This window comes from Mustelus asterias, chromosome 19 (genome assembly GCF_964213995.1).
Source record: "Mustelus asterias chromosome 19, sMusAst1.hap1.1, whole genome shotgun sequence".
Classification (NCBI taxonomy): domain Eukaryota; kingdom Metazoa; phylum Chordata; class Chondrichthyes; order Carcharhiniformes; family Triakidae; genus Mustelus; species Mustelus asterias.
The window spans coordinates 6,170,570-6,196,256 of NC_135819.1; the positions used below are offsets into that span (position 1 = coordinate 6,170,570).

The following is a 25,687-nucleotide window of genomic DNA, read 5'->3' on the forward strand; positions in this document are numbered from 1 at the left end:
CTCAGTACTACACTGGGTAACGCTCTTCTGGTCTGTACACATGGTACTGCACTGGGTAACACTCTGCTGGTCTGCACACTCAGTACTACACTGGGTAACGCTCTCCTGGTCTGCACACTCAGTACTACACTGGGTAACGCTCTGCTGGTCTGTACACTTGGTACTGCACTGGGTAACACTCTGCTGGTCTGCACACTCGGTACCACACTGGGTAACGCTCTCCTGGTCTGCACACTCAGTACTACACTGGGTAACGCTCTTCTGGTCTGTACACTTGGTACTGCACTGGGTAACACTCTGCTGGTCTGCACACTCAGTACTACACTGGGTAACGCTCTGCTGGTCTGTACACTCAGTACTACACTGGGTAACGCTCTCCTGGTCTGCACACTCAGTACTACACTGGGTAATGCTCTCCTGGTCTGTACACTTGGTACTGCACTGGGTAACACTCTGCTGGTCTGCACACTCGGCACTGCACTGGGTAATGCTCTCCTGGTCTGTACACTCGCTGCTGTACTGGGTAACGCTCTCCTGGTCTGTACACTCGGTACTACACTGGGTAACGCTCTGCTGGTCTGTACACTCAGTACTACACTGGGTAACGCTCTGCTGGTCTGTACACTCAGTACTACACTGGGTGACGCTCTCCTGGTCTGTACACTCGGTACTGCACTGGGTAACGCTCTGCTGGTCTGCACACTCGGCACTGCACTGGATAATGCTCTCCCGATCTGTACACTCGCTGCTGTACTGGGTAACGCTCTCCTGGTCTGTACACTCGGTACTACACTGGGTAGCGCTCTCCTGGTCTGTACACTCAGTACTACACTGGGTAGCGCTCTCCTGGTCTGTACACTCGGTACTACACTGGGTAACGCTCTGCTGGTCTGTACACTCGGTACTACACTGGGTAACGCTCTGCTGGTCTGTACACTCGGTACTACACTGGGTAACGCTCTGCTGGTCTGTACACTCGGTACTACACTGGGTAACGCTCTCCTGGTCTGTACACTCAGTACTACACTGGGTAGCGCTCTGCTGGCCTGTACACTCGGTACTGCACTGGGTAGCGCTCTCCTGGTCTGTACACTCAGTACTACACTGGGTAACACTCTGCTGGTCTGTACACTCAGTACTACACTGGGTAGCGCTCTGCTGGTCTGTACACTCGGTACTACACTGGGTAACGCTCTGCTGGTCTGTACACTCGGTACTGCACTGGGTAGCGCTCTCCTGGTCTGTACACTCAGTACTACACTGGGTAGCGCTCTGCTGGTCTGTACACTCGGTACTGCACTGGGTAACGCCCTGCTGGTCTGTACACTCAGTACTACACTGCGTAATGCTCTCCTGGTCTGTACACTTGGTACTGCACTGGGTAACGCTCTGCTGGTCTGTACACTCGGTACTGCACTGGGTAGCGCTCTGCTGGTCTGTACACTCAGTACTACACTGGGTAACGCTCTGCTGGTCTGTACACTCGGTACTGCACTGGGTAGCGCTCTGCTGGTCTGCACACTCGGTACTGCACTGGGTAGCGCTCTCCTGGTCTGTACACTCGGTACTGCACTGGGTAGCGCTCTCCTGGTCTGTACACTCAGCAGTGCTCCCATAGTCTGAGCCAAACGCATGTTGATGCTTTGACTAGTCTGGGAGTGTGGTAGTTGAGGAAAGGTTTGAATACGCCGTATCTATGAAGAATGGCAGCAGTGATGACTTCATCACAATCTGTTAACATACCGTAGCCGAGGACAGCAACAACCAACAGGACACTTAGCCACACCATAAACGCAGCGATGAAACGCAGCAAGATGACAAAGACCAGACTAACCACCAGAGCGACACTCATACCTCTGCAATGCAAACAGACAAAACTCAATCAACAACAGCTTGCATTAATCTAGCACCTTACAATGTAGCAAAACATCCCAGGGCATTTGGCAGAAATGTTATCAGACAAAATTGACACAGAACCATCCTAAGGAAATATTTTTGAAGGTAGATTTTAAGAAACATCCATTAAGGAGGGAGGAGAGGTTTAGAAAGGGAATTGGCAAAAGTTTAGCCCTTGGCAGCTGAAGGCTCGGCCACCAATGAAGAAGCCATGGAAATCAGAGGTGCCAAAAAGAGCGACAGAATTGGAATACGGATATCACAGGCAGTTCTGGGGCTAGAGGTGATTATGGAGATAGGAAGAGGCCAGGCCATAAAGGGATTTGACAACTAAACTGAGAATCTTAACATCGAGGAATTGGCAGGTCAGGTGTCCGTAGGTCAGCAAGAACAGACACACATCGGAGGCCAGGGACAAGATATTGTGATGGAATCAAAAACAACTCTTCCCAATATTTAACTGAAGGAAACTTCTATTCTGTGAATGTGAACCAACAGCATAAGAAAACAGAGGCAGTGGAGGAGCCGTGAGATGCGGCAGTGAGGTAGTGCTGGGCATCGTCACATGGAAAGTGATGTTACGTGTTCAGACATGCACTCAGGTGAGAAATAAGAGGGAGTCCTTGGGGAGGTGGGGGGATCCAGAGATAATGGTGCAGTAAAACTAGGAGTAAAACTTCATCCCATCTTATAGGCACTTAAATTAATAAAAACACTTACATCAAAATCCAGTACCAAGATTTGGTGTAATCTTCAAATATCTTCATTGCCATTTCTCTGGCTTCATGGACTATATTCGCTCCCCTGCAGAACAAAAATAGATCATTTATAATTGGAGTTAGAGGATCACAGGAAGGAGAGAGAAGTGTGTTGTTGTATGCTTGGAGACTTTGACAGGACATATGGGAGGCGGTGGAAATGCAGAATCAGAGGTGGGGAGGCAGGGAAGATATCCAGAGAACAGGAGATCAACTGAAGTGGAATGGATTCCAGCATCACCAAGACCATTTGTAGCATCCGGACTTCTATCTATTGATGTCTCTTATCCGGTCAGAGTACAGATGGGAGTACAGAACATACCAGGTTTGTTGGATCAGGTACTCAGTGATTTAACAAACGTCACATGGCCAGAAAGCTAAAACTGGTTTCAAAGATTGGAACTTTAAACAGGTCAATGTTGTCATTACTGTACAACCCTTGGTTGGGTTCTGGTCAGGAGGAGGGCTGGAGAGCACAATAGATTGGACCAGGTTCAGATCCAAGCAAGACTTATGGCTCAGAAGCGTCCTTTCTCTCTGCTGGCTGTAAACACAGGCACAGTTCCAATCCCATGATTAACGGGCGTGGGCCCAAATAGTGAATAGTAGGATGACACCATTTAGCCCCTCCAGCCTATTCCATTCAATGAGATGGGCCGGCACAGTGGCACTGCGCCCAGCACCGCTGCCTCACTGCGCCCAGCACCGCTGCCTCACTGCGCCCAGCACCCAGGTTCTGAGAGAAATTCTCCAGTTTTCTCTCTCAGTCCAAAGACAGATTCAGTGTATTGGCCATGTCAAGTTGCCCCGTAGTATACGAACATGTATAAGTTAGATAGATTAGCAGGAGGAGAGGGCCTGGGTAAGATACTGTCAGAGAGACAGTGCAGACTCGAAAGATGGACCGAATGGCCTCTTCTGACTGTAGGGATTCTATGAGATTATAAGAACATAAGAAATAGGAGCAGGAGTAGACCATCTAGCCCCTCAAGCCTGCGCCGCCATTCAATAAGATCATGGCTGATCTGAAGTGGATCAGTTCCACTTACCCGCCTGATCCCCATAACCCCTAATTCCCTTACCGATCAGGAATCCATCTGTTCGTGATTTAAACATATTCAACGAGGTAGCCTCCACCACTTCAGTGGGCAGAGAATTCCAGAGATTCACCACCCTCTGAGAGAAGAAGTTCCTCCTCAACTCTGTCCTAAACTGACCCCCCTTTAATTTTGAGGCTGTGCCCTCTAGTTCTAGTTTCCTTTCTAAGTGGAAAGAATCTCTCCACCTCGACCCTATCCAGTCCCTTCATTATCTTATAGGTCTCTATAAGATCCCCCCTCAGCCTTCTAAACTCCAACGAGTACAAACCCAATCTGCTCAGTCTCTCCTCATAATCAACACCCCTCATCTCTGGTATCAACCTGGTGAACCTTCTCTGCACTCCCTCCAAGGCCAATATATCCTTCCGCAAATAAGGGGACCAATACTGCACACAGTATTCCAGCTGCGGCCTCACCAATGCCCTGTACAGATGCAGCAAGACATCTCTGCTTTTATATTCTATCCCCCTTGCGATATAGGCCAACATCCCATTTGCCTTCTTGATCACCTGTTGCACCTGCAGACTGGGTTTTTGCGTCTCATGCACAAGGACCCCCAGGTCTCTTTGCACAGCAGCATGTTGTAATTTTTTTCCATTTAGATAATAATCCAATTTGCTATTATTTCCTCCAAAGTGAATAACCTCGCATTTGTTAACGTTATACTCCATCTGCCAGATCCTCACCCAAGCACTCAGCCTGTCCAAATCTCTCTGCAGACCTTCTACGCCCTCCACACGATTCACTTTTCCACTTATCTTTGTGTCGTCTACAAACTTTGTTACCCTACACTCAGTCCCCTCCTCCAGATAGTCTATATAAATGATAAATAGTTGAGGCCCCAGTACCGATCCCTGCGGCACGCCACTAGTTACCATCTGCCAACCAGAAAAGCACCCATTTATTCCGACTCTCTGCTTCCTGTCGGATAGCCAATCCCCAATCCACGCTAACACCCTACCCCCAACTCCGTGTGACCCAATCTTCTTCAGCAACCTTTTGTGAGGCACCTTATCAAACGCCTTTTGGAAATCCAAAAACACCGCATCCACCGGTTCCCCTCCGTCAACCGCACTAGTCACATCTTCATAAAAATCCAACAAGTTCGTCAAGCACGACTTTCCCCTCCTGAATCCATGCTGCGTCTGCTTAATCGAACCATTCTTATCCAGATGGCCTGCTATTTCTTCTTTAATGATGGATTCCAGCATTTTCCCAACTACAGACGTTAAGCTAAGCGGCCTGTAATTACCCACCTTTTGTCTATTTCCCTTTTTAAACAGCGGCGTAACATTAGCCGTTTTCCAATCCGGTTATGGTTGATATATATATTTAATACTTTTGGTTGGCAAAAATCTGAGTTTTAAAATCAAGTGATCTTGCACAAATGCCATTTGCAGAAGAGTGTTCCAAACTTGTCAGTAGAAATGCTTCTAAATTCTATATCTGTTCATGACATATTTATGATCGATATGCCTGGACCCACCTTTCTCTGAATCTCGAGTGATACGAGCTTTCCCCTAGTTCAAAAGTGCCCTGTTCCAGTCACCCTATCTTTAATTACAGACTCCAGCGATTTTCCTGACAGATGTTTGGTTAACTGGTCTATGACTCCCCGGTTTCCCTGTCACGTTTCCTGGTCCGGGATTTTCCTGCCCCTCCTGCCCAGCAGGGTCTGCCCAAGTGAACGGACATTTGAATGGCTTCTCACATTTTCCAGTCCCACACCCTGCCGGGCCGGGTCAATAGATCCCACCTTATTCTCTGTTCACTTGGCAGTGTCACTGAGGCAGCTCACAGGGCAGCCAGTGTACAAAGTGGAAATACCTCACACCGAGACGCTTCTCGGGAGTTTTTCCACTGAGAAACACTGATGCTGAGAGAAGTGTGCTCGGAATTAACATGTGCCGTGGAACAAAAATTGTCTTTCACACAATCAGGATTGTTTTTTTGGGCAAAGGTGGCAGCAAAGCTGCAAGAACAGCAATGTGGTCAATGACCGGGTAATGGGTTTGCGCTGGGTTGGTTGAGAGGGCAGCACGTTGGCACGGTGGTTAGCACCGCTGCCTCACAGCGCCAGGGACCCCGAGTTCGATTCCCAACTTGGGTCACTGTCTGTGCGAAGTCTGCAAGTTCACCCCGTGTCTGCCTGGGTTTCCTCCGGGTGCTCCGGTTTCCTCCCACAATCTGAAAGATGTGCTGGTTAGGTAGATTGGCCGTGGTCAATTGCCCCTTAGTGTCAGGGGGACTAGCTCGGGCAAATAAGTGGAGTTGTGGGGATAGGGCCTGGGTGGGATTGTGGTCGGTGCAGACTCGATGGGCTGAATGGCCTTCTGCACTGTAGGGATTCTATGATTGTCGACATGGATGGAGGAGATCGCCTTACTTTTCTTTGAATAGTGCTTTGGGATCTTCTCTGTCCATCAGGGCTGACAGACACTGTCTTCGGAATGTTGAAAGATGGCACTTCAGTTTTGCACTGAGTAGTCAGCCTACATTATGGAAAAGAGTTTAAATCTACAATTTTCGGATCGAGTGTGAAGAGTGCAGCCAGTGAGCTGACACCTGCCTGGTCCAAGAGCAAACAGCGAGCTTTCCTCTGCACCAAAACCAAGCTGTACCTAACCTGGGAGTGATCAATACTGGCATTGCGTAAGAACTCACGGTGGAAGATTATTCCTCCCTCTCGCCCAAACACTGCCCAAAACTCACACCACAAAATGAAAAGAAAATTACAAACTTGGCTGCATCCAGCAGACGTGTAGCATTTACAGATCCACCATTCTCGTCACTGAAAGAAGTCTTGTTGCCAACAGTAACCACACCCTTAGCGATTGCTAAGTCAGGGAAGCACCTTCGGGTAACTGGAAGGTAAGCATTGGAATATGAGAAACCCTAATAGCAGCAGACAAGAATCTGGTTCAATAGTAAACTGTTCACACAGATCCTCGTCATTACCCACCGCTGCCACCCTACACACTGTCCCCTATAGACACCGCTCCCACCCTACACACTGTCCCCTATAGACACCACTCCCACCCTACACACTGTCCCCTATAGACACCGCTCCCACCCTACACACTGTCCCCTATAGACACCGCTCACACCCTACACACCGTCCCCTATGGACACCGCTCCCACACTACACACTGTCCCCTATAGATACCGCTCCCACCCTACACACTGTCCCCTATAGACACCGCTCCCACCCTACACACTGTCCCCTATAGACACCACTCCCACCCTACACACTGTCCCCTATAGACACCGCTCCCACCCTACACACCATCCCCTATGGACACCGCTCCCACCCTACACACTGTCCCCTATAGACACTGCTCCCACCCTACACACTGTCCCCTATAGACACCGCTCCCACCCTACACACTGTCCCCTATAGACACCGCTCCCACCCTACACACTGTCCCCTATAGACACCGCTCCCACCCTACACACTGTCTCCTATAGACACCGCTCCCACCCTGCACACTGTCCCCTATAGACACCGCTCCCACCCTACACACCGTCCCCTACAGACACCGCTCCCACCCTACACACTGTCCCCTATAGACACCGCTCCCACCCTACACACTGTCTCCTATAGACACCGCTCCCACCCTGCACACTGTCCCCTATAGACACCGCTCCCACCCTACACACCGTCCCCTACAGACACCGCTCCCACCCTACACACTGTCCCCTATAGACACCGCTCCCACCCTACACACCGTCCCCTACAGACACTGCTCCCACCCTACACACTGTCCCCTATAGACACCGCTCCCACCCTACACACCGTCCCCTATAGACACCGCTCCCACCCTACACACCGTCCCCTATAGACATCGCTCCCACCCTACACACTTTTGTCTTTTATACTTTTAATCATTTCTTTCAGCAGTAAATCTCCCAGCTCCTTTTTGAGTTTTCTCCTAGTCTTTCTGAGATATTATTCCATATACACACTCAGTGTGCTAATTAAATCTGAACTGTCCGTGGATGCTGCCTTTTCCGAGTTCTACTTTTTGCTGCCTCGTTCAGACCTTGCTGTTAGATCAGGAGGAACTTGAGAAGTGGGAGAACTCTCCCAGCAAAAGAATCTAAGAGCCATAAACACTTACAAGGTTTGCTAGGAGTTAAGAAGGCCGGACAGTCGCGATCCTTAAACACTTCAACAGGCGTCTGAAAGACAAAGAGTCAACGTACAGACGGTTAATATCCATCGATGGTCAGAATAGTATTTCTGCTCTATTCGACTTTTATATTAAATTAAAATGGGGGTACCCGCAATCTGGAGTTCAGACAGTTGCGGGTCTGTATGAATCCCTCAGTTGGATTATTGGTCAAAATCCCAGTAAAGGTTTTATCAGATTGAATCTTTGATGGTCAAGGAGCATTCCCGATTATCGTTATGTCACAATGCTAGCTGGGCTCGCGTAATGTCACAACGTGAGCTGGGCTCACGTAATGTGAAAATTCGAGCTGGGCTCGCGTAATGTGAAAATGCAAGCTGGGCTCGCGTAATGTGAAAACTCGAGCTCGGTTGCACCATGTGAAAACGCGAGCTGGGCTTGCGTAATGTGAAAACGCGAGCTCGGTTTGTGTAATGCGAAAACACGAGCTGGGTTTGTGTAATGCGAAAATGTGAGATGGGTTTGCATAATGCGAAAACGCGCACTGGGCTTGCGTAATGTGAAAACGCGAGATGGGCTTGCGTAATGTGAAAACGCAAGCTAGGTTTGCGTAATGTGAAAACGCGAGCTGGGCTTGCGTAATGCGAAAATGCGAGCTGGGTTTGCGTAATGCGAAAACACGAGCTGGGTTTGCGTAATGCGAAAACGTGAGCTGGGTTTGCGTAATGCGAAAAACGCGAACTGGGTTTGCGTAATGCGAAAAACGCGAACTGGGTTTGCGTAATGCGAAAACACGAGCTGGGTTTGCGTAATGTGAAAACGCGCACTGGGCTTGCGTAATGTGAAAACGCGCACTGGGCTTGCGTAATGTGAAATGCAAGCTCGGTTTGCGTAATGTGAAAACGCAAGCTGGGTTTGCGTAATGTGAAAACGCAAGCTGGGTTTGCGTAATGTGAAAACGCAAGCTGGGTTTGCGTAATGTGAAAACGCAAGCTGGGTTTGCGTAATGTGAAAACGCAAGCTGGGTTTGCGTAATGTGAAAACGCAAGCTGGGTTTGCGTAATGTGAAAACGCAAGCTGGGTTTGCGTAATGTGAAAACGCAAGCTGGGTTTGCGTAATGTGAAAACGCAAGCTGGGTTTGCGTAATGTGAAAACGCAAGCTGGGTTTGCGTAATGTGAAAACGCAAGCTGGGTTTGCGTAATGTGAAAACGCAAGCTGGGTTCGCATTTTGTGAAAACGTGAGCTGGGTTGGCGTAATGTGAAAACGCAAGCTAGGTTGGTGTAATGTGAAAACACGAGCTGGGTTTGTGCAATGTCACAACGCGAGCTGGGTTTGTGCAATGTCACAACGCGAGCTGGGTTTGTGTAATGGGACAACGGGCACATCAGGCTCTTGGACCGCGACTGTTGCTGAAGTTGGATCCTGAAAGTTTTTAATTTACATCGAAGGACACCGGAATAATCCAGGACCATCCAGACACCAGTGATTCTACCTCCGCTATCCTTCATGTGGAGTGAAAACGGAAACCCTGGCAATAATTTTTTGTGATCACCAATCAGAGATTGATACTGAGAACTTACAGATGACAACAAAAAACATTTCACACTTAAGAAGATGTGCAAGTTTAGTCGTTGTACTCCAGTATCATCCTGGGTTGTTATTATCTGTCATCTATAAATAAATCTGACCCTGAATCTTAACCTGTAAGTTTTGGTTTTACTATTACCACTTTCCAGGGCAATGGAACAATATGGAGGGCCTCCTTCATACTCTGCAATAATGGATTTATAACCGTTTACTACCAATTATAAACATGGGGTCACTTACCTGAAAATTATTTCACAAAACACTTTGGACGTTGTGTCCAGGAAAAGTATTTTGATCCACAGGACAAATTGGAACTTTGACAGGTTTGGAAATGGTCGGGTCATCCAGCAGTGTTCATAAAGCTGTCTTTGTGAGAATTTTCATTGGCTCTGTTAAGTAAAACACTGCCCAGTATGGTATTGATCCATAGAGGTTGGAAGATGGTAAACGACATCCCCAGACTGTGCCAAGTAGCTGCAGGAGATGGAAATCAGCAGCACCTCCTGATCTGAACAGTGTAGATTGTTCATAATTCATTCGTGAGACATGGGCATCGCTGGCTGGCCAGCATTTATTGTAAGAAGTTTAACAACACCAGGTTAAAGTCCAACAGGTTTATTTGGTTTAAACAGGTTTAAATAAACCTGTTGGACTTTAACCTGGTGTTGTTAAACTTCTTACTGTGTTTACCCCAGTCCAACGCCGGCATCTCCACATCAGCATTTATTGTCCATCCCTAATTGGGCAGTTGAGAGTCAACCACATTGCCGTGGCTCTGGAGTTACATGTAGGCCAGACAGGGTAAGGAAGCAGATTTCCTTCCCTAAAGGAACCAGATGGGTCTGTCCGACAATCAACAATGGTTTCAGGGTCATCAACAGATTCTGAATTTCAGATTTTATTTTAATTGAATTAAAATTTCACTGTCTGCCGTGGCAGGATTCGAATCCAGATGCCTGCAACATTAGCTGAGCTTTTGGATCAACAGTCTAGCGATAATACTACTGGGCCATCACCTCCCCAGTGAGTGAGGAGAGTTGGGGCACTGTTCCATGTTTTAATACCTGATGCCGCTTAGACACGCATGAGGGATAACAATTTGGAAAGCCACAGGAGACAGATACTATCCATAGAATCATAGAAACCCTACAGTGCAGAAAGAGGCCAGGTGGCCCATCGAGTCTGCACCGACCACAACCCCACCCAGGCCCTACCCCCATATCCCGACACATTTACCCGCTAATCCCTCTCACCTACGCATCTCAGGACACGAAGGGACCATTTTTGCATGGCCAATCAACCTAACCCGCACATCTTTGGACTGTGGGAGGAAACCGGAGCACCCGGAGGAAACCCACGCAGACACGGGGAGAATGTGCAAACTCCACACAGACAGTGACCGGAGGTTGGGTCCTTGGAGCTGTGAAGCAGCAGTGCTAACCACTGTGCTACCGTGCCGCCCCTAGGGAGGGTCCTAGGGAGAGTCAGCACCTTCAGGAGAGGGGGAACTGTACCCCAGGGAGAGTCAAGAGAGGGGGAACTGTACCCCAGGGAGAGTCAAGAGAGGGGAATCAGTACCCCAGAGAGAGTCAAGAGAGGGGGAACTGTACCCCAGAGCGTCAGGAGAGGGGAATCAGTACCCCAGAGAGAGTCAAGAGAGGGGGAACTGTACTCCAGAGAGTCAGGAGAGGGGAATCTGTACCCCAGAAAGAGTCAGGAGAGGGGGAACTGCACCCCAGGAAGAGTCAGGAGAGGGGAATCTGTACCCCAGAGAGAGTCAGGAGAGGGGGAACTGTACCGCAGAGAGTCAGGAGAGGGGAATCTGTACCCCAGAAAGAGTCAGGAGAGGGGGAACTGCACCCCAGGGAGAGTCAGGAGAGGGGAACTGTACCCCAGAGAGAGTCAGGAGAGGGGAAACTGTACCCTCAGGAGTCAGTGGTTTCAGAAGGGAACAGGAAAAATCTGGAAAAAGTCACGAGTGAAAGCAACATTACTGTAACTCACCTTAGTGGAATCATTAAAGCCTGGATTACAGAACTGTATGTAATATTTCCAGCTCTCTGGTTTCTTCGCCCTGAGCAAGGCATATGAAGATATGAAGCTTTCAAATTTGTCTGGACATTTACTAACACAGATCTGGAAAACAAAGTCAATGGCTTATCAAAAGGTAGGATAACTATCAAGATTTCTTCCAATAACTTTATTCTGTTCATCAAAGTAAGGTGAATTAGTTTGGAAGTGGATCTAATATCAGCATCAGGTTAGGTAAAAAGTAAAGCTTCCTCTACACTGTCCCTATCAAATACTCCCAGGACAGGTACAGCACGGGGTTAGATACAGAGTAAAGCTTCCTCTACACTGTCAGCATCAAACACTCCCAGGACAGGTACAGCACAGGGTTAGATACAGAGTAAAGCTTCCTCTACACTGTCCCCATCAAATACTCCCAGGACAGGTACAGCACGGGGTTAGATACAGAGTAAAGCTTCCTCTACACTGTCCCCATCAAACACTCCCAGGACAGGGACAGCACGGGGTTAGATACAGAGTAAAGCTTCCTCTACACTGTCAGCATCAAACACTCCCAGGACAGGTACAGCACAGGATTAGATACAGAGTAAAGCTTCCTCTACACTGTCCTCATCAAATACTCATCAAATGTTTGTGAGCATTTCTCCACTCCACCTGACGAAGGGGCAGCGCTCCGAAAGCTAGTGGCATTTGCTACCAAATAAACCTGTTGGACTTTAACCTGTTGTTAAACTTCTTACTCATCAAATACTCCCAGGACAGCTACAGCACGGGATTAGATACAGACTAAAGCTCCCGCTACACTGTCCCCCTCAAACACTCCCAGGACAGGGATAGCACAGGGTTAAACATTGAGTTAATGGAATAAAACCGACAGTGGCAGCATGGCTACAAAGTTAGCTGAGTAATTGGAAACAGGCAGAATCAATTTAATTATGAGACAGTAGTTCTGACTGGAGTAATGTATATACTGGGATTCCACAGGAATCAATATCTGGATCCACTGCCATCATGAATCTATATTAATAACCAAGATAATGACATAGAAAACTACAGCACAAAACAGGCCCTTCGGCCCCACAAGTTGTGCCGAACATATCCCTACCTTCTAGGCCTACCAGTAACCCTCCATCCTATTAAGACCCGTGTACTCATCCAGGAGTCGCTTAAAAGACCCTATTGAGTTTGCTTCCACCACCACTGACGGCAGCCGATTCCACTCGCCCACCACCCTCTGTGTGAAAAACTTCCCCCTAACATCTCCCCTGTACCTACCCCCCAGCACCTTAAACCTGTGTCCTCTCGTGGCAGCCATTTCCACCCTGGGAAAAAGCCTCCGAGAGTCCACCCGATCTATGCCTCTCAACATCTTATATACCTCTACCTGGGTGCCAAGGCACAAATTCAAAGTTTTCAGATAACTAACTCCAAACTTGGAAGCATAATGAACTGTGAGGAGGATCCTGTTCGACTTCAAGAGGACGCAGGAGAGCTGACGGAATGGGTGGTCACACAGCAGCCAGATTGAATGTAGGTGTGAGCAACGTGATGCTTTACTTCATTCTTCCCACCACAATTTAATAAAATATAAAGGGTACAATTCTAAACGGCGCTCAGGAACAGCGAGAGGGCCCTGGCTGTGAATGTGAACAAAGAACAGCCCAGCACAGGACGGGCCCTTCGGCCCTCCAAGCCTGAAAAAAAAACCTTCTGCCCTTATCCGGTCCGTATCCCTCTATTCCGTCCTTTTTCATGCATCCATCCAGATGCCTCTTAGATGTTGCTAATGTGCCTGCTTCCACCACCTCCTCTGGCCGTGCATTCCAGGCACCCACCACTCTCTGCGTGAAAAACCTATCCTGCACATCTCCCTTAAACTTTCCCCCTCTCACTTTGAACCTGTGCCCCCCTTTGTAATTGACACTTCCACCCTGGGGAAAAAAGCCTCTGACTATCCACCCTGTCTATGCCTCTCATAATTTTGTAGACCTCTATCAGGTCTCCCCCTCAGACTCCATCTTTCCAGTGAAAACAATCCTAGTTTATTCAACCTCTCCTCATAGCCAAATTGCTGAAGACAGTAGGGTAGATTGAGAAAGCAGATGGGATTCCGGGCTTTAATGGAGAGAGGCATAGATTACAAAAACCAAGGGAGTTATTATGATCTGTTGGTTCAAGTATTACGTCCAGCTGTGGGGATCACACTTTAGGAAGGATGGGAAGGATTCAGGGAGAGTACAGAAAGAATGAGAATGATTCGGGGCTTCAGTTATTTGGATAGATTGAAGGGGCTGGAGTATTGTCCTCCTTTAGGAAGACCGAGAGGAAGATTTCATTGAGGTGTTCAGAATCATAAGAAATACGGACAGTGTAGATGGGGAAAAACCCAAAACCGGCATCACCCTTGCAGCCCGTAAAACCCAGTCTTGTAACATCTACCCCTAAATTCAGTCCAGAAATACAACCCAACACTTTCACATCATCCTGTCCGGTAACTGTTTCATGTTTGGAAAATAACATTACTATTTCTGCTCACAAGAAATTCTGCTAAAATTATCAACAGGAAGCATTTCAGTTTTGTTGCCAAAGGAGGCTCATCAAGTCTGTACCGACCACAATCCCATCCAGGCCCCATTCCCATAACCCTACACATTTATGCTGCTAATCCCCGACACTAGGGTCAATTTACCATGGCCAATCAACCCAACCCACACATCTTTGGACTGTAGAAGGAAATCCACGCAGACACGGGAAGAATGTGCAAACTCCACACATGCAGTGACCAGAGGCCCGAATTGAACCTGGGACCCTGGCACTGTGAGGCAGCAGTGCTAACCACTGTGCCACCGTGCCGCTGCACGGTGATTCCATGATTGGACAACATTTGCTAAGTGATCCTCAGTGTGCTGAGAATTACTCTGACAATCAATTTAAGGTCAGGTTCGCAGTGTGGCGCATGTGTGTGCACTGTAAACTGCATATTAATACACAGGGCCCTGCTCTTTACAAAGAACATGTACACAGATTGTGCCCGTTTCAGCTAAACAAAATAGGTGACAGCCATTCGCTAGTTCATTCCTCAGGGAACTGCTTGGCCCCAGAGTCAAGCTGCCCGATTTAAATTTCAACAATGCTTGGCAGTTAACGGTCATTCACCATCAACTGATGCATTCCCCATCACAACACCTCTAACAATCAGAGTCCATTTGCCCACCAATCAGTATTTTCTTCTTGGTATAAATTCGTCGACTTCCCTTGGATTTGCATTCTTGTGAATGTCCTGATGCGTTCAAGACAAAAAGCTTCCACAAGAAATGTCTGATTTTTTCAGCGATACTCACGTTGTGTGCTCCCAAACAACGATTTGTATACAGCAGGAATTTCAATCCCTTAAACAAGGGACAACAACATTAATGTTCTTACCTGTGGGGTTGGGCACTGAAATTCCAGCAGCACCAGAGGGTTGGCACACTTGAGGATGTTGAAATAAAAAAGAAATGGTTTATGTCTGGCAAAAAAATGACAAAAAAGGAAAATGTCACGAAATGTTTACAAACCAATGTTTCAATCTCTTCATTTCCTCTGCCCAGTCACATACTTATTTATTAGTCACAAGTTGGCTTACATTAACATTGCAATGAAGTTAATGTGAAAATCCCCTCATCGCCACACTCCGGCGCCTGTTCGGGTAAGACAGAGAATTTAGCACGGCCAATGCACCTAACCAGCACGTCTTTCTGAATGTGGGAGAAACTGAAGCACCCAGAGGACAGGGGGAGAACGTGCAAACTCCGCAGTGTTAGTGACCCAAGGCCGGAATTGAACCCTGGTCCCTGGCGCTGTGAGGCATCAATGTTAATCACTGTACCACCCCTCTTTCTCTCTCTTTGTCTTTCTCAAACACTTGGGCACTAAATGCTTACTCTTGAGCTTGAATACCACACTGAGCGGAGAGTGGGACCTTATTGTTTTAAATGTTACTGACTCGGCCAGGCAGTGTTTTAACCTGGAATGTGAATGGTGAACTAACTCACAGGCGGCTCAATGTTTTATGGTGACTGGAGACCGTTTGATGATATTGGTTTTAGGGATTGTAGTCGCCATATTGAGAAGATCATTCCGCAACCCCCACCACTTTTTAAGTCACTGGGTTGGTGCCTGATGAAAGGAAGAGAACTCACTCATTCCGGCTTCCAACTTGACCACAGAATTCGCCACGGCTGTCAGTTGGATAGATCACTTTCCGAGGGTCTCCATGTGTCCATGCTAAAAACAGACCATCATCAAATAGCCATCATACACTGAGCAGAACCACAGAAAACAGTCAATGCAATAACTCTACCTTTTCATGTAACCAACTGACCCCATGGTAAGCAGGCAAATGCCTCAGGAACCAGCCGAAAGTACCCCCCGCCATGGAATTAACACCACCCTCAATCACATCCTATGTTTGGTGCATCAAGTACTCAAAGGGGTGAGTACCCCTATAGTGTGGCTGTGTAAAACATCCTCTAATAAATAGGGAATAGCTTTTCCTCTGGTATATTCACCCTTCCCTTGATAAATTGAAGGTATAACACTGCTTTAAACTGGGATGAAGGATAAATGCATTATAGAATCAACAGTGCAGAAGGAGGCCATTTGGCCCATCGAGTCTGCACTGACAACAATCCCACCCAGGTCCTGTCCTATTCCTGTACCCCACATATTTACCCTCCTAGTCTCCCTGACACTAAGGGGCAATTTATCATGGCCTATCAACCTAACCTGCACATCTTTGGACTGTGGGAGGAAACCGGAGCACCCGGAGGAAACCCACGCAGACATGGGGAGAACGTGCAAAATCCACACAGAAAGTCACCCGAGGCCGGAATTGAATCCGGGTCCCTGGCGCTGTGAGGCAGCAGTGCTCACCACTGTGCCACGGTGCCGCCTGTGTCATTATGAAAGGGGTTTGTATTAGAAACTTAATGTGGAGTAATGTACTCACACAAAGGGCTACCTGAGTGTGGAATACATCAGCAGTAGCTATAGAATCTGGGTCAGTCGTGATGTTTATCAAACATACTTAAGAATATCAAATGATCATGTTACTTGAAATGAGCAGTGAAATGGGGTTAGAGTGGGTGCCCTATTACTGGCACAATAAAAAGTCAACATTTCTTTGAATTGCGTTAATTTGCGTACTTATGGGAAATTCACTTCCTGTGTCATCAAATGACAAGTACAGGCGATGATAAGAAACCTCAGCCCCTCCGTAGCAACAGCAAACACATGAAAGCAGCCAGCTTCCCTGTTTCATCAGTTAAAACCTCAGAACAAAAGCCTCATCCCTGCAGAGCTGAGAGAACAACGTCACCGCACAGACTGCAACAGTTCAATGACTCACCACCACACCCTACACAAGGACAACTCGGGACAGGCAATTAATTCCAGCCCATAACCCGGGAATGAAAAATAATCCCAACCCACTTTCTTCATGTGGGATAACATTCCTACTTAGCCAAGCCCAGACAGCTGTGAGCAGGCCGACAATGCATTTTGTTTCATCTCCTCTCTGAAATTTAACCTACGAGGTAGGTCCGACTGGACCCACCTTGCACTAAATTGATCTTTCTCTACACCCTAGCTAATAATTAAAGTCCCCTATCCATAACTACTCTAATTTTCTTGCAACTTTGTTCCCCCACATCCTTCTTGCTGGTTGGTGGTCCATAAACTACACCGAGCAACATTTTTTCCCCTTAGTTTCAGCCAGACAGATTCTGTCCTTAACCGCTCTGGATCAACCTCTTTCTCCAACACTGCAATGTCCTCCTTCATCAATGTCACCATCCCTCCCTTTCTTCTTCCTTTCCTGAACCCATCACTCCCTTGTTGATCAAAAATCTAACTCAGCCTTGAATATTTCCAACGGCCCAGGCTCCACCGCTCTCTGGGATATAGAATTCCAAAGACTAACAACCCTCTGAGAATAGGGTTAGGTTGATTGGCCATGCTAAAAAATTGCCCCTTAGTGTCCTGAGATGTGTAGGTTAGAGGGATTAGTGGGTAAATGTGTAGGGATATGGGGGTAGGGCCTGGGTGGGATTGTGGTCGGTGCAGACTTGATGGGCCGAATGGCCTGTTTCTGCACTGTAGGGTTCTATGATTTCTATGAATAAACTCTTCCTCATCGCCATCTTAAATGGAAGATCTCTTATTTTAGAAACCATGCCTATTTGTTTGAGATTTCCCCAGGAAACATCTTCTCAGTATCTACCCTATCAAGCCCCCTCAGAATCTTATACGTTTCAATAAGAACACCTCTCATTCTGCTAAACTCCAATCAGGATAGACCAACATTTCCTCATAAAGCAATGCCCTCATCCCACAGAATACGGAGTTAACCTTTTAGGTTGATGACCATTCAGCTGTAAAGAGCATAGACCTGAAACATTAACTTTGTCTCTGTTCATCGACGCTGCCTGACCTGATGAGTATTTCCAGCATTTACAATATTTTGCTCTTGTATCAGCCAAGTGAACCTTCTCTGAACTGTCTCCAATGCAAATTTGTTCCTGCTTAAACCAAAGCTCCAGGTGTGGTCTCACCGATATACAGGGAAGACCTCCCTATTATTATACTTCATCTTCTTGGCAAAAAAGGCCAAAAATTGATCTCAATGGAATTGGACGTCCATCACCGAGATCGCCGATGGGACAGAGTTCCCTGTCCCTAAATCATTAATCATTGTGGAGGCTCCTGAAGAGCAAATAAACATTTTGGTGAGGTGGCAATAGCAAGGACGGGGAAGATCCTATTTCCACATTGCAGGTAGTTCACCCTTCACATCTTTCACCACATCTAGGGAGGGCAAGAATGAGTCAAAATGTTGCAGCATGCAGTTCACAGAGACTGGTTCGAGAATGGGACAGGTGACTTTCACATTTACACCATCAGCAGCAAGTGTTTCCTTACCCACGACGCCCACGATGAAATATCCTATGATGGCCAGGAAGAAGATTAAGCAGCAGATGATGTCAGTGCAGCTCCTGCAGGGACAGGGACAGGACAACGTTAGTAACAAACTCAGACACACACTGGATACTGCAGCTTTACATCACATCACTGTCCTGCTGCGCTCCCTGATCACAAACTGATACCATGTTTGGAGAGAAAACGAACACATATTTTCACACAGCCCCCCCCGATCAGTCTCCATATCGTCTCCCAGGTCGATAGGACTGCGACCTTCAGCCAGTCCCAAACTGATCTGGGGTCAGGACGAGAACAGGTTTGAGTTTCGCTTTGCTGATGATCAAAGCAGAGTTGGGTTTTCCAGGTTCTCAGTTGTAAAGGCAACAGGTAAGAGCGCTAAACGGCCAGGGCTCAGCTGTTGGCCTATTGCCACTTGCCAGTCAGCCTCTTTTGGTCTCCTTACTTGAGAAAGGATATACTGGCACTGGAGGGGGTGCAGAGGAGATTCACCAGGTTGATTCCAGAGTTGAGAGGGTTGGCTTATGAGGAGAGACTGAGCAGACTGGGACGATACTCATTGGAATTCAGAAGAATGAGGGGGGGAAATCTTATAGAAACATATAAGACTATGAAGGGAATAGATAAGATAGAAGCAGGAAAGTTGTTTCCACTGGCGGGTGAAACTAGAACTAGGGGGCATGGCCTCAAAATAAGGGGGAGCAGATTTAGGACTGAGTTGAGGAGGAATTTCTTCACACAAAGGGTTGTGAATCTGTGGAATTCCCTGCCCAGTGAATGTTTTTAAGGCAAGGATAGATAAAGTTTTGAACAGTAAAGGAATTAAGGGTTATGGTGAGTGGGCGGGTAAGTGGAATCGAGTCCACAAAAAGGTCAGCCATGATCTTATTGAATGGTGGAGCAGGCTCAAGGGGCCAGATGGCCTACTCCTGCTCCTAGTTCTTATGTTCTAAGCAGAGTTAACGGAATTCAGCAGCTAAGGAGAAAAACCTGTAGAGGTTCCTGCCCTTCATTACCACACAGTGGAAGATATTGGACAGCGTGTGTCAAACTTGGGACTGCTAAATCCATGGGGTGATTCTCCCACCTCGCTGCGTTGCTTTGTAGCATGGCGGGCCAGGAGACTTGAGCAAAGGCTGGTTCACGGGCCCCCCCCCCGCTGGGCACCACGGCCTCCCCGTGTCTCCGGCACCGTCAGCTCCGCACCGGAAACTGGCGTGGAGCAGAGTGAATTTTTAAAATCTATTTTGAATCTCATTAACGGGCCTGGGGCTGAAGTCTCCGGGCCCACTAGCCTGCACCAACCCTCACTCCCCTGCTCCAGAGGAGTATTTCACTCCAGCGGAATTTACAAAAGCTCCCCACTTGCAGGAAGCTAGTGGCCCGACCCTGCTGGAACAAATGTGGGCTATCGAGGCCCCCCCCCTCGCCCCCCAAGGGTCAGGTGCCGGGGGCGGGGTGGGGGTTTGGGGGGGTGGGGGGCATCGAGCCGGCCAGCAATCGGGAGGCCGGCAGTGCAGGGCCAATCTCGGCGCTGACAGATTGGCACATTCGCAGTGGCTAAGCTGCCAGCCTCCCAAGTGGGAATAGCCTTACCCACTGATTTTTCACATGAATTACGTTAGGGCACTCTGCAGTGCACGGAGTGCGGGAGATTCATTTTGAAACTCCCACTGAATAAACCAACTGGAATTTGAAATAGTTGAAAATCTTAAAATTGCTGATGGAGAAATTGAAAGCTATAGTTCATCTGACCTGTTTGAAATCGGCCCTCTGAATGACGGATCAAATTTCTTTGGTTCACCTAAAACACAAAAAAATACATTAAATATGTATACGCAAGAAGATTTATGTGAAATAATGTGCATAGCATGTTATCTCCACTACAATAAACAACTTCATGCTGTAGCAGGATACAGATATAGACAAACATTGCCAGATATAACTGGCACCTTGCTTGCTGACATAACGGTTTCATCGCAAAAACTTGGTGGTTTGGTAGAATGACAATGAACCTGACCTGCACGCCATTTGCACTATGGTGAGGGAGGACGGTACATCATCGGCCTCACTCATGGATTGAGATGCAGTGGGAGACCAGGATCAAGCTCTACATGTCCTACATCACGGTGGGGACCCACCATCAAGAGCACTGGACATCTGATTGGTCTCATCCATCCAGGCCGCCAGAATCGGCCTTCAGAATCGGCCACAGCAATCAAATCCTTAAACCGCCGAGGATAGGAGACGCGACAACTATCCCCGCCTGGTTTGACCCACCTGTCCAAGTGGTTTACCAGAGTGCGGTCACTGTCTTATGCTAACAATTATAACAGTTATTTTTAACTGTGGACAGTTTAATTCCTGAGAAGGGCAGTATGTATCTGTTTACTGAGTATTGACACTGTCACAGAGAGAGAGTCTGCTGATTGCAGATAAACAAGGGGAACGACGATTAAAAACATCCACTCTTTCTGTTTTCGATCTCCTGTTCTCTGCTGCAGAATGAGTTTGTGTGAATGGCTGGTGAAAACAGAATTGGGTTTGGGTGTAACCCTTTCCACAACTGACCAATGTGCAGATATTTATAGACTGGATTCACGCGAAGACTGTTCATTCCAGCGATGTACTGTGAGGGTCAGTGTCAATGATGGCAGATACCAGCAGAAAAACCCAGTGTGATAACCAGGGGGAGGCGATGTCCTAGTGGTATTATTAATGTATATAGACTATTAATCCAGAAACTCAGCTAATGTTCTGGGGAGCCGGGTTCGAATCCCATCACAGCAAATGGCGGAATTTGAATTCAATAAAAGATACCTGGAATTAAGAATCTACTGATGACCATGAAACCATTGTCGACTGTTGGAAAAACCCATCTGATTCACTAATGCCCTTTACGGAAGGAAATCTGCCATCCTTACCTGGTCTGACCTACGTGACTCCAGAGCCATAGCAATGTGGTTGACTCAACTGCCCTCGGGCATCAAGGGATGGGCAATAAATGCTGGCCAGCCAGCGACGCACACGTCCCATGAAAGAATAAAAGCAGCTGATTACGATACTGTACTGGCCCTCACACACCCACGCCCATACAGGACACTGGCCCTCACCCACACCCCTCTGGGCACTGACTTTCACTGCAAACAGCCCTTCCTTGCTCTGAACTACCCCTGAATAATGATACAATCTGTTTTCATCTTAAGAAAAGTTTTTGGAAGATGTGACCATGTCTTTGCCACATCCCCAAGAGGAATGAATCAGCTGGAAAAAATCTACACACTGCACAATAATCAAAACCAGAGAAATAACAGCACACAAAAGGAGGAGGCAGATTGGGCCCCACAAACCTGTTTGCTAACTCCGAAAATGAAGTAGATTTTATTCTGAAAGCTGCTTGCAGCCAATTCCTTATCATTCCAGATGAATGATATTTATGGACGGCATGGTGGCACAGTGGTTAGCTCTGCTATCTTACAACGCCAGGGATCCGGGTTCGATTCCGGTCTTGCATCACTGTCTGTGTGGAGTTTGCACGTTCTCATGTCTGCGTGGGATTCCGCTGGGTGCTCCGGTTTCCTCCCGTTTCCTCCCACACTCCAAAGATGTCCAGGTTACGTTGATAGGAGCAATTTAGCATGGCCATAGTGTTGGGAGGGGTAGCAGGGTAAATATGTGGGGTTACAGGGATAAGGCCTGGGTGGGATTGTGGTCGGTGCAGCCTCGATGGGCCAAATGGCCTCTTTTTGCACGAGGATCTCTTATCAATGGGGTTGAGGGGCTGTCAATCTGGTCAATTCAGTTAGAGAGTAATAGAGGTTTACAGCATGGAAACAGGCCCTTCGGCCCAACTTGTCCATGTCACCCAGTTTTTACTACTAAACTAGTCCCAACTGCCCACATTTGGCCCATATCCCTCTAGACCAATCTTACCTATGTAACAGTCTAAATGCTTTTTAAGAGACAAAATTGTACCCGTCTCTACTACTACCTCTGGCAGCTTGTTCCAGACACTCACCACCCTCTGAGTGAACAAATTGCCCCTCTGGACCCTTTTGTATCTCTCCCCTCTCACCTTAAACCTATGCCCTCTAGTTTTAGACTTCACTATCTTTGGGAAAAGATGTCCCGGTAGCATCCTAGTAAATCTTTTCTGCACTCTTTCTAGTTTAATAATATCCTTTCTATAATAGGGTGACCAGAACTGTACACAGTATTCCAATTGTGGCCTTACCAATGTCTTGTACAATTTCAACAAGGCGCCCCAACTCTTGTATTCAATGTTATAACCAATGAAACCAAGCATGCCGAATGCCTTCTTCACCACTCTGTCCACCTATGACTCCACTTTCAAGGAGCTATGAACCTGTATCCCTAGATCTCTTTGTTCTATAACTCTCCCCAAAGCCCTACCATTAACTGAGTAGATCCTGCCTTGATTCGATCCACCAACATGCATCACCTCACGTTTATCTAAATTAAACTCCATCTGCCATTCATTAGCCCACTGGCCCAATTGATCAAGATCCCGATGCAATCCTAGATTGAATCTTCAATGTCCACTATGACCAACCTGCAAACATATTAACCACTCCAGTTCATCGCCGGCATCTCCACATCAATCTCTACCATGCAGGAGGCGGCCATTTGGCCCATCAAGTCTGCACCAACTCTCCAAAAGAGTATCTTACCCAGGACCTATCCCTATAACCCCACACATTTACCTCACTAATCCCCCTAACCTACACATCTTGGGATACTAACGGGCAATTTAGCATGGCCAATCCACTTAACCTGCACCTCTTTGGACTGTGGGAGGAAACCCACGCAGACACGGGGAGAACGTGCGGACTCCACACAGATACTCAAGGCTGGAATTGAACCCAGATCCCTGGTGCTGTGAGATAGCAAGTCTAACCACTGTGTCACCATACAAACTCCCAAAGATGACTAGGTTTATCATTTCAACTTAAAGCCAGCATCTCTGGCAGTGCAACACTCCTTTGGTACTGCACTGGAATGTTAGCTTGAATTGGGTGAACGTGCTTCTGGAGTCGGGCTTAAACACACAACCTTCTTTCACATAGAGACTCAATATGGGGGTGGATACTCAGCAAGACCTTGGAGTCCTCGCGCATCAGTCGCTGAAAATAAGTGTGCAGGTACAGCAGGCAGCAAAGAAAGCAAATGGTATGTTGGACTTCAGAGCGTGAGGGTTTGAGTACAGGGATAGGGATGTTTTGCTGCAATTGTACAGGGCATTGGTGAGGCCGCACCTGGAGTATTGTGTGCAGCTTTGGTGTCCTTATCTGAGGAAGGATGTCCTTGCTATAGCGGGAGTACAGCACAGGTTTACCAGGCTGATTCCTGGGATGGCAGGTCTGCCATATGAGGAGAGGCTAAGTCGGTTAGGATTATATTCACTGGAGTTTAGAAGAGCGAGAGGGGATCTCATAGAAACTTATAAAATTCAGGGTTAGGCAGGGTCGATTCAGAAAGAATGTTCCCGATGGTGGGGGAGTCCAGAACTAGGAGTCATTGTTTGTGGATAAGGGGTACCACTTCTCCCAGAGGGTGGTGAATGTGTGGAATTCACTAAACAGGCGCCGGAGTATGACGACTGGGGGATTTTCACAGTGGCTTCATTGCAATGTTAATGTAAACCTACTTGTGACTAATAAATAAACTTTAACTTTACCTTTAGTTGAGGACAAAATGTTGTCTGGTTTCAAGAAGAAATTAGATATAGCTCTTGGGGCTAAAGGGATCAAGGGATATGGGGGAAAGGGAGAAATCAGGATATTGAATTTGATGATTAGCCATGATCAAAATGAATGGCAGAGCAGGTCCAAAGGGCCAACTGGCCTATTTCTGCTTCTTGTTTCTATACTGTGGTGTGTTTAAATGGAGTTCCAATTGCTCCTTTGGTACTATTGAACTCTACAGTGCCCTCTGGTTTGAGACAAGCCAAGAATAACCATGGTCCCAATTTTCAGCACAAAGCAATCATCACTGCAATGTTTAGAATGTGCATCCTCCACTTGTGACCTGGTGTTCAACAACATTAGATCCTAGAAATTAAACCATAAATTAAATACCCTGAACGCCCATCAACTAGTGCTAACGTCAACTTTGCTCAAGGTTCTCTGCACAAAACATGAACCCAGCTTTGTTCTTTACAGCCGCTTTCTTTTAGTAAATGGGAAAGGGTTAGTTCATCTCCACGGACAGTCTGCAAATATGTTTTTATTACAGACACGCAGCCTTCACTGTTTTTGTGGTTAAGTGTTCAACGTCACCACGGGAAACTCGCTGCTCTCTGAGCTCTGCTCTCACCAGTTTGCGTGTGGTGGGCAATATTACTCCAAACATCGGACAACATGGCAAAGCCAAACAAAAGGATGCAAAATCCATCACAAAATTAAATGCCCTCGAATCGGGTTGGAGAGGGGCTGTTCCGGACAGAGAAATATAAAAACAGCAAAAGTGGGAAGTTGTGGCTGCCTCAACATCCTGCTGCTGACATGAAATTAACAGACAAGAGGAAACAGTTTCTGCACTGGCTTCTCATAAATTATCTGAGTTAATCAGATTATGGGCGACTCAGGAAGCACTGTGAGAGGTCTCAACACCAGGTTAAAGTCCAACAGGTTTATTTGGTAACACAAGCCACAAGCTTTCGGAGCGCTGTCCCCTCATCAGGTGAGTGGGAGTTCTGTTCACAAACAGGGCATATAAAGACACAAACTCAATTTACAAAATAATGATTGGAATGCGAGTCTTTACAGGTAATCAAGTCTTAACGGTACAGACAATGTGAGTGGAGAGAGCGTCAAGCACAGGTTAAAGAGATGTGTATTGTCTCCGGCCAGGACAGTTAGTCAGATTTTGCAAGCCCAGGCAAGTCGTGGGGGTTACAGATAGTGTGACATGAACCCAAGATCCCGGTTTAGGCCGTCCCCATGTGTGCGGAACTTGGCTATCAGTCTCTGCTCAGCGACTCTGCGTTGTCGTGTGTCGTGAAAGCCGCCTTGGAGAACGCTTACCCGAAGATCAGAGGCTGAATGCCTGTGACTGCTGAAGTGCTCCCCCACAGGAAGAGAACACTCCAGCCTGGTGATTGTCGAGCGTTGTTCATTCATCCGTTGTCATAGCGTCTGCATGGTCTCCCCAATGTACCATGCCTCGGGACATTCTTTAC

General features: G+C 47.4%; 1 protein-coding gene across 3 annotated transcripts in view; it reads right to left on the reverse strand.

Moving 5' to 3' along the window:
- Positions 1–25,687, reverse strand: part of LOC144507720 (choline transporter-like protein 2) — a 93,498-nt gene that overhangs the window by 34,351 nt on the left and 33,460 nt on the right. For all 3 annotated transcript variants that reach the window (XM_078234951.1, XM_078234949.1, XM_078234952.1), the window contains exons 2-10: positions 20,242–20,290; positions 18,469–18,542; positions 15,690–15,774; positions 14,932–15,016; positions 11,482–11,613; positions 7,876–7,936; positions 6,495–6,618; positions 2,617–2,700; positions 1,744–1,856 (exon numbers count right to left, since the gene is read on the reverse strand). In XM_078234951.1, the coding sequence (XP_078091077.1) occupies positions 1,744–1,856; positions 2,617–2,700; positions 6,495–6,618; positions 7,876–7,936; positions 11,482–11,613; positions 14,932–15,016; positions 15,690–15,774; positions 18,469–18,542; positions 20,242–20,290 (807 nt within the window). The remainder of the gene's footprint in view (positions 1–1,743; positions 1,857–2,616; positions 2,701–6,494; positions 6,619–7,875; positions 7,937–11,481; positions 11,614–14,931; positions 15,017–15,689; positions 15,775–18,468; positions 18,543–20,241; positions 20,291–25,687) is intronic.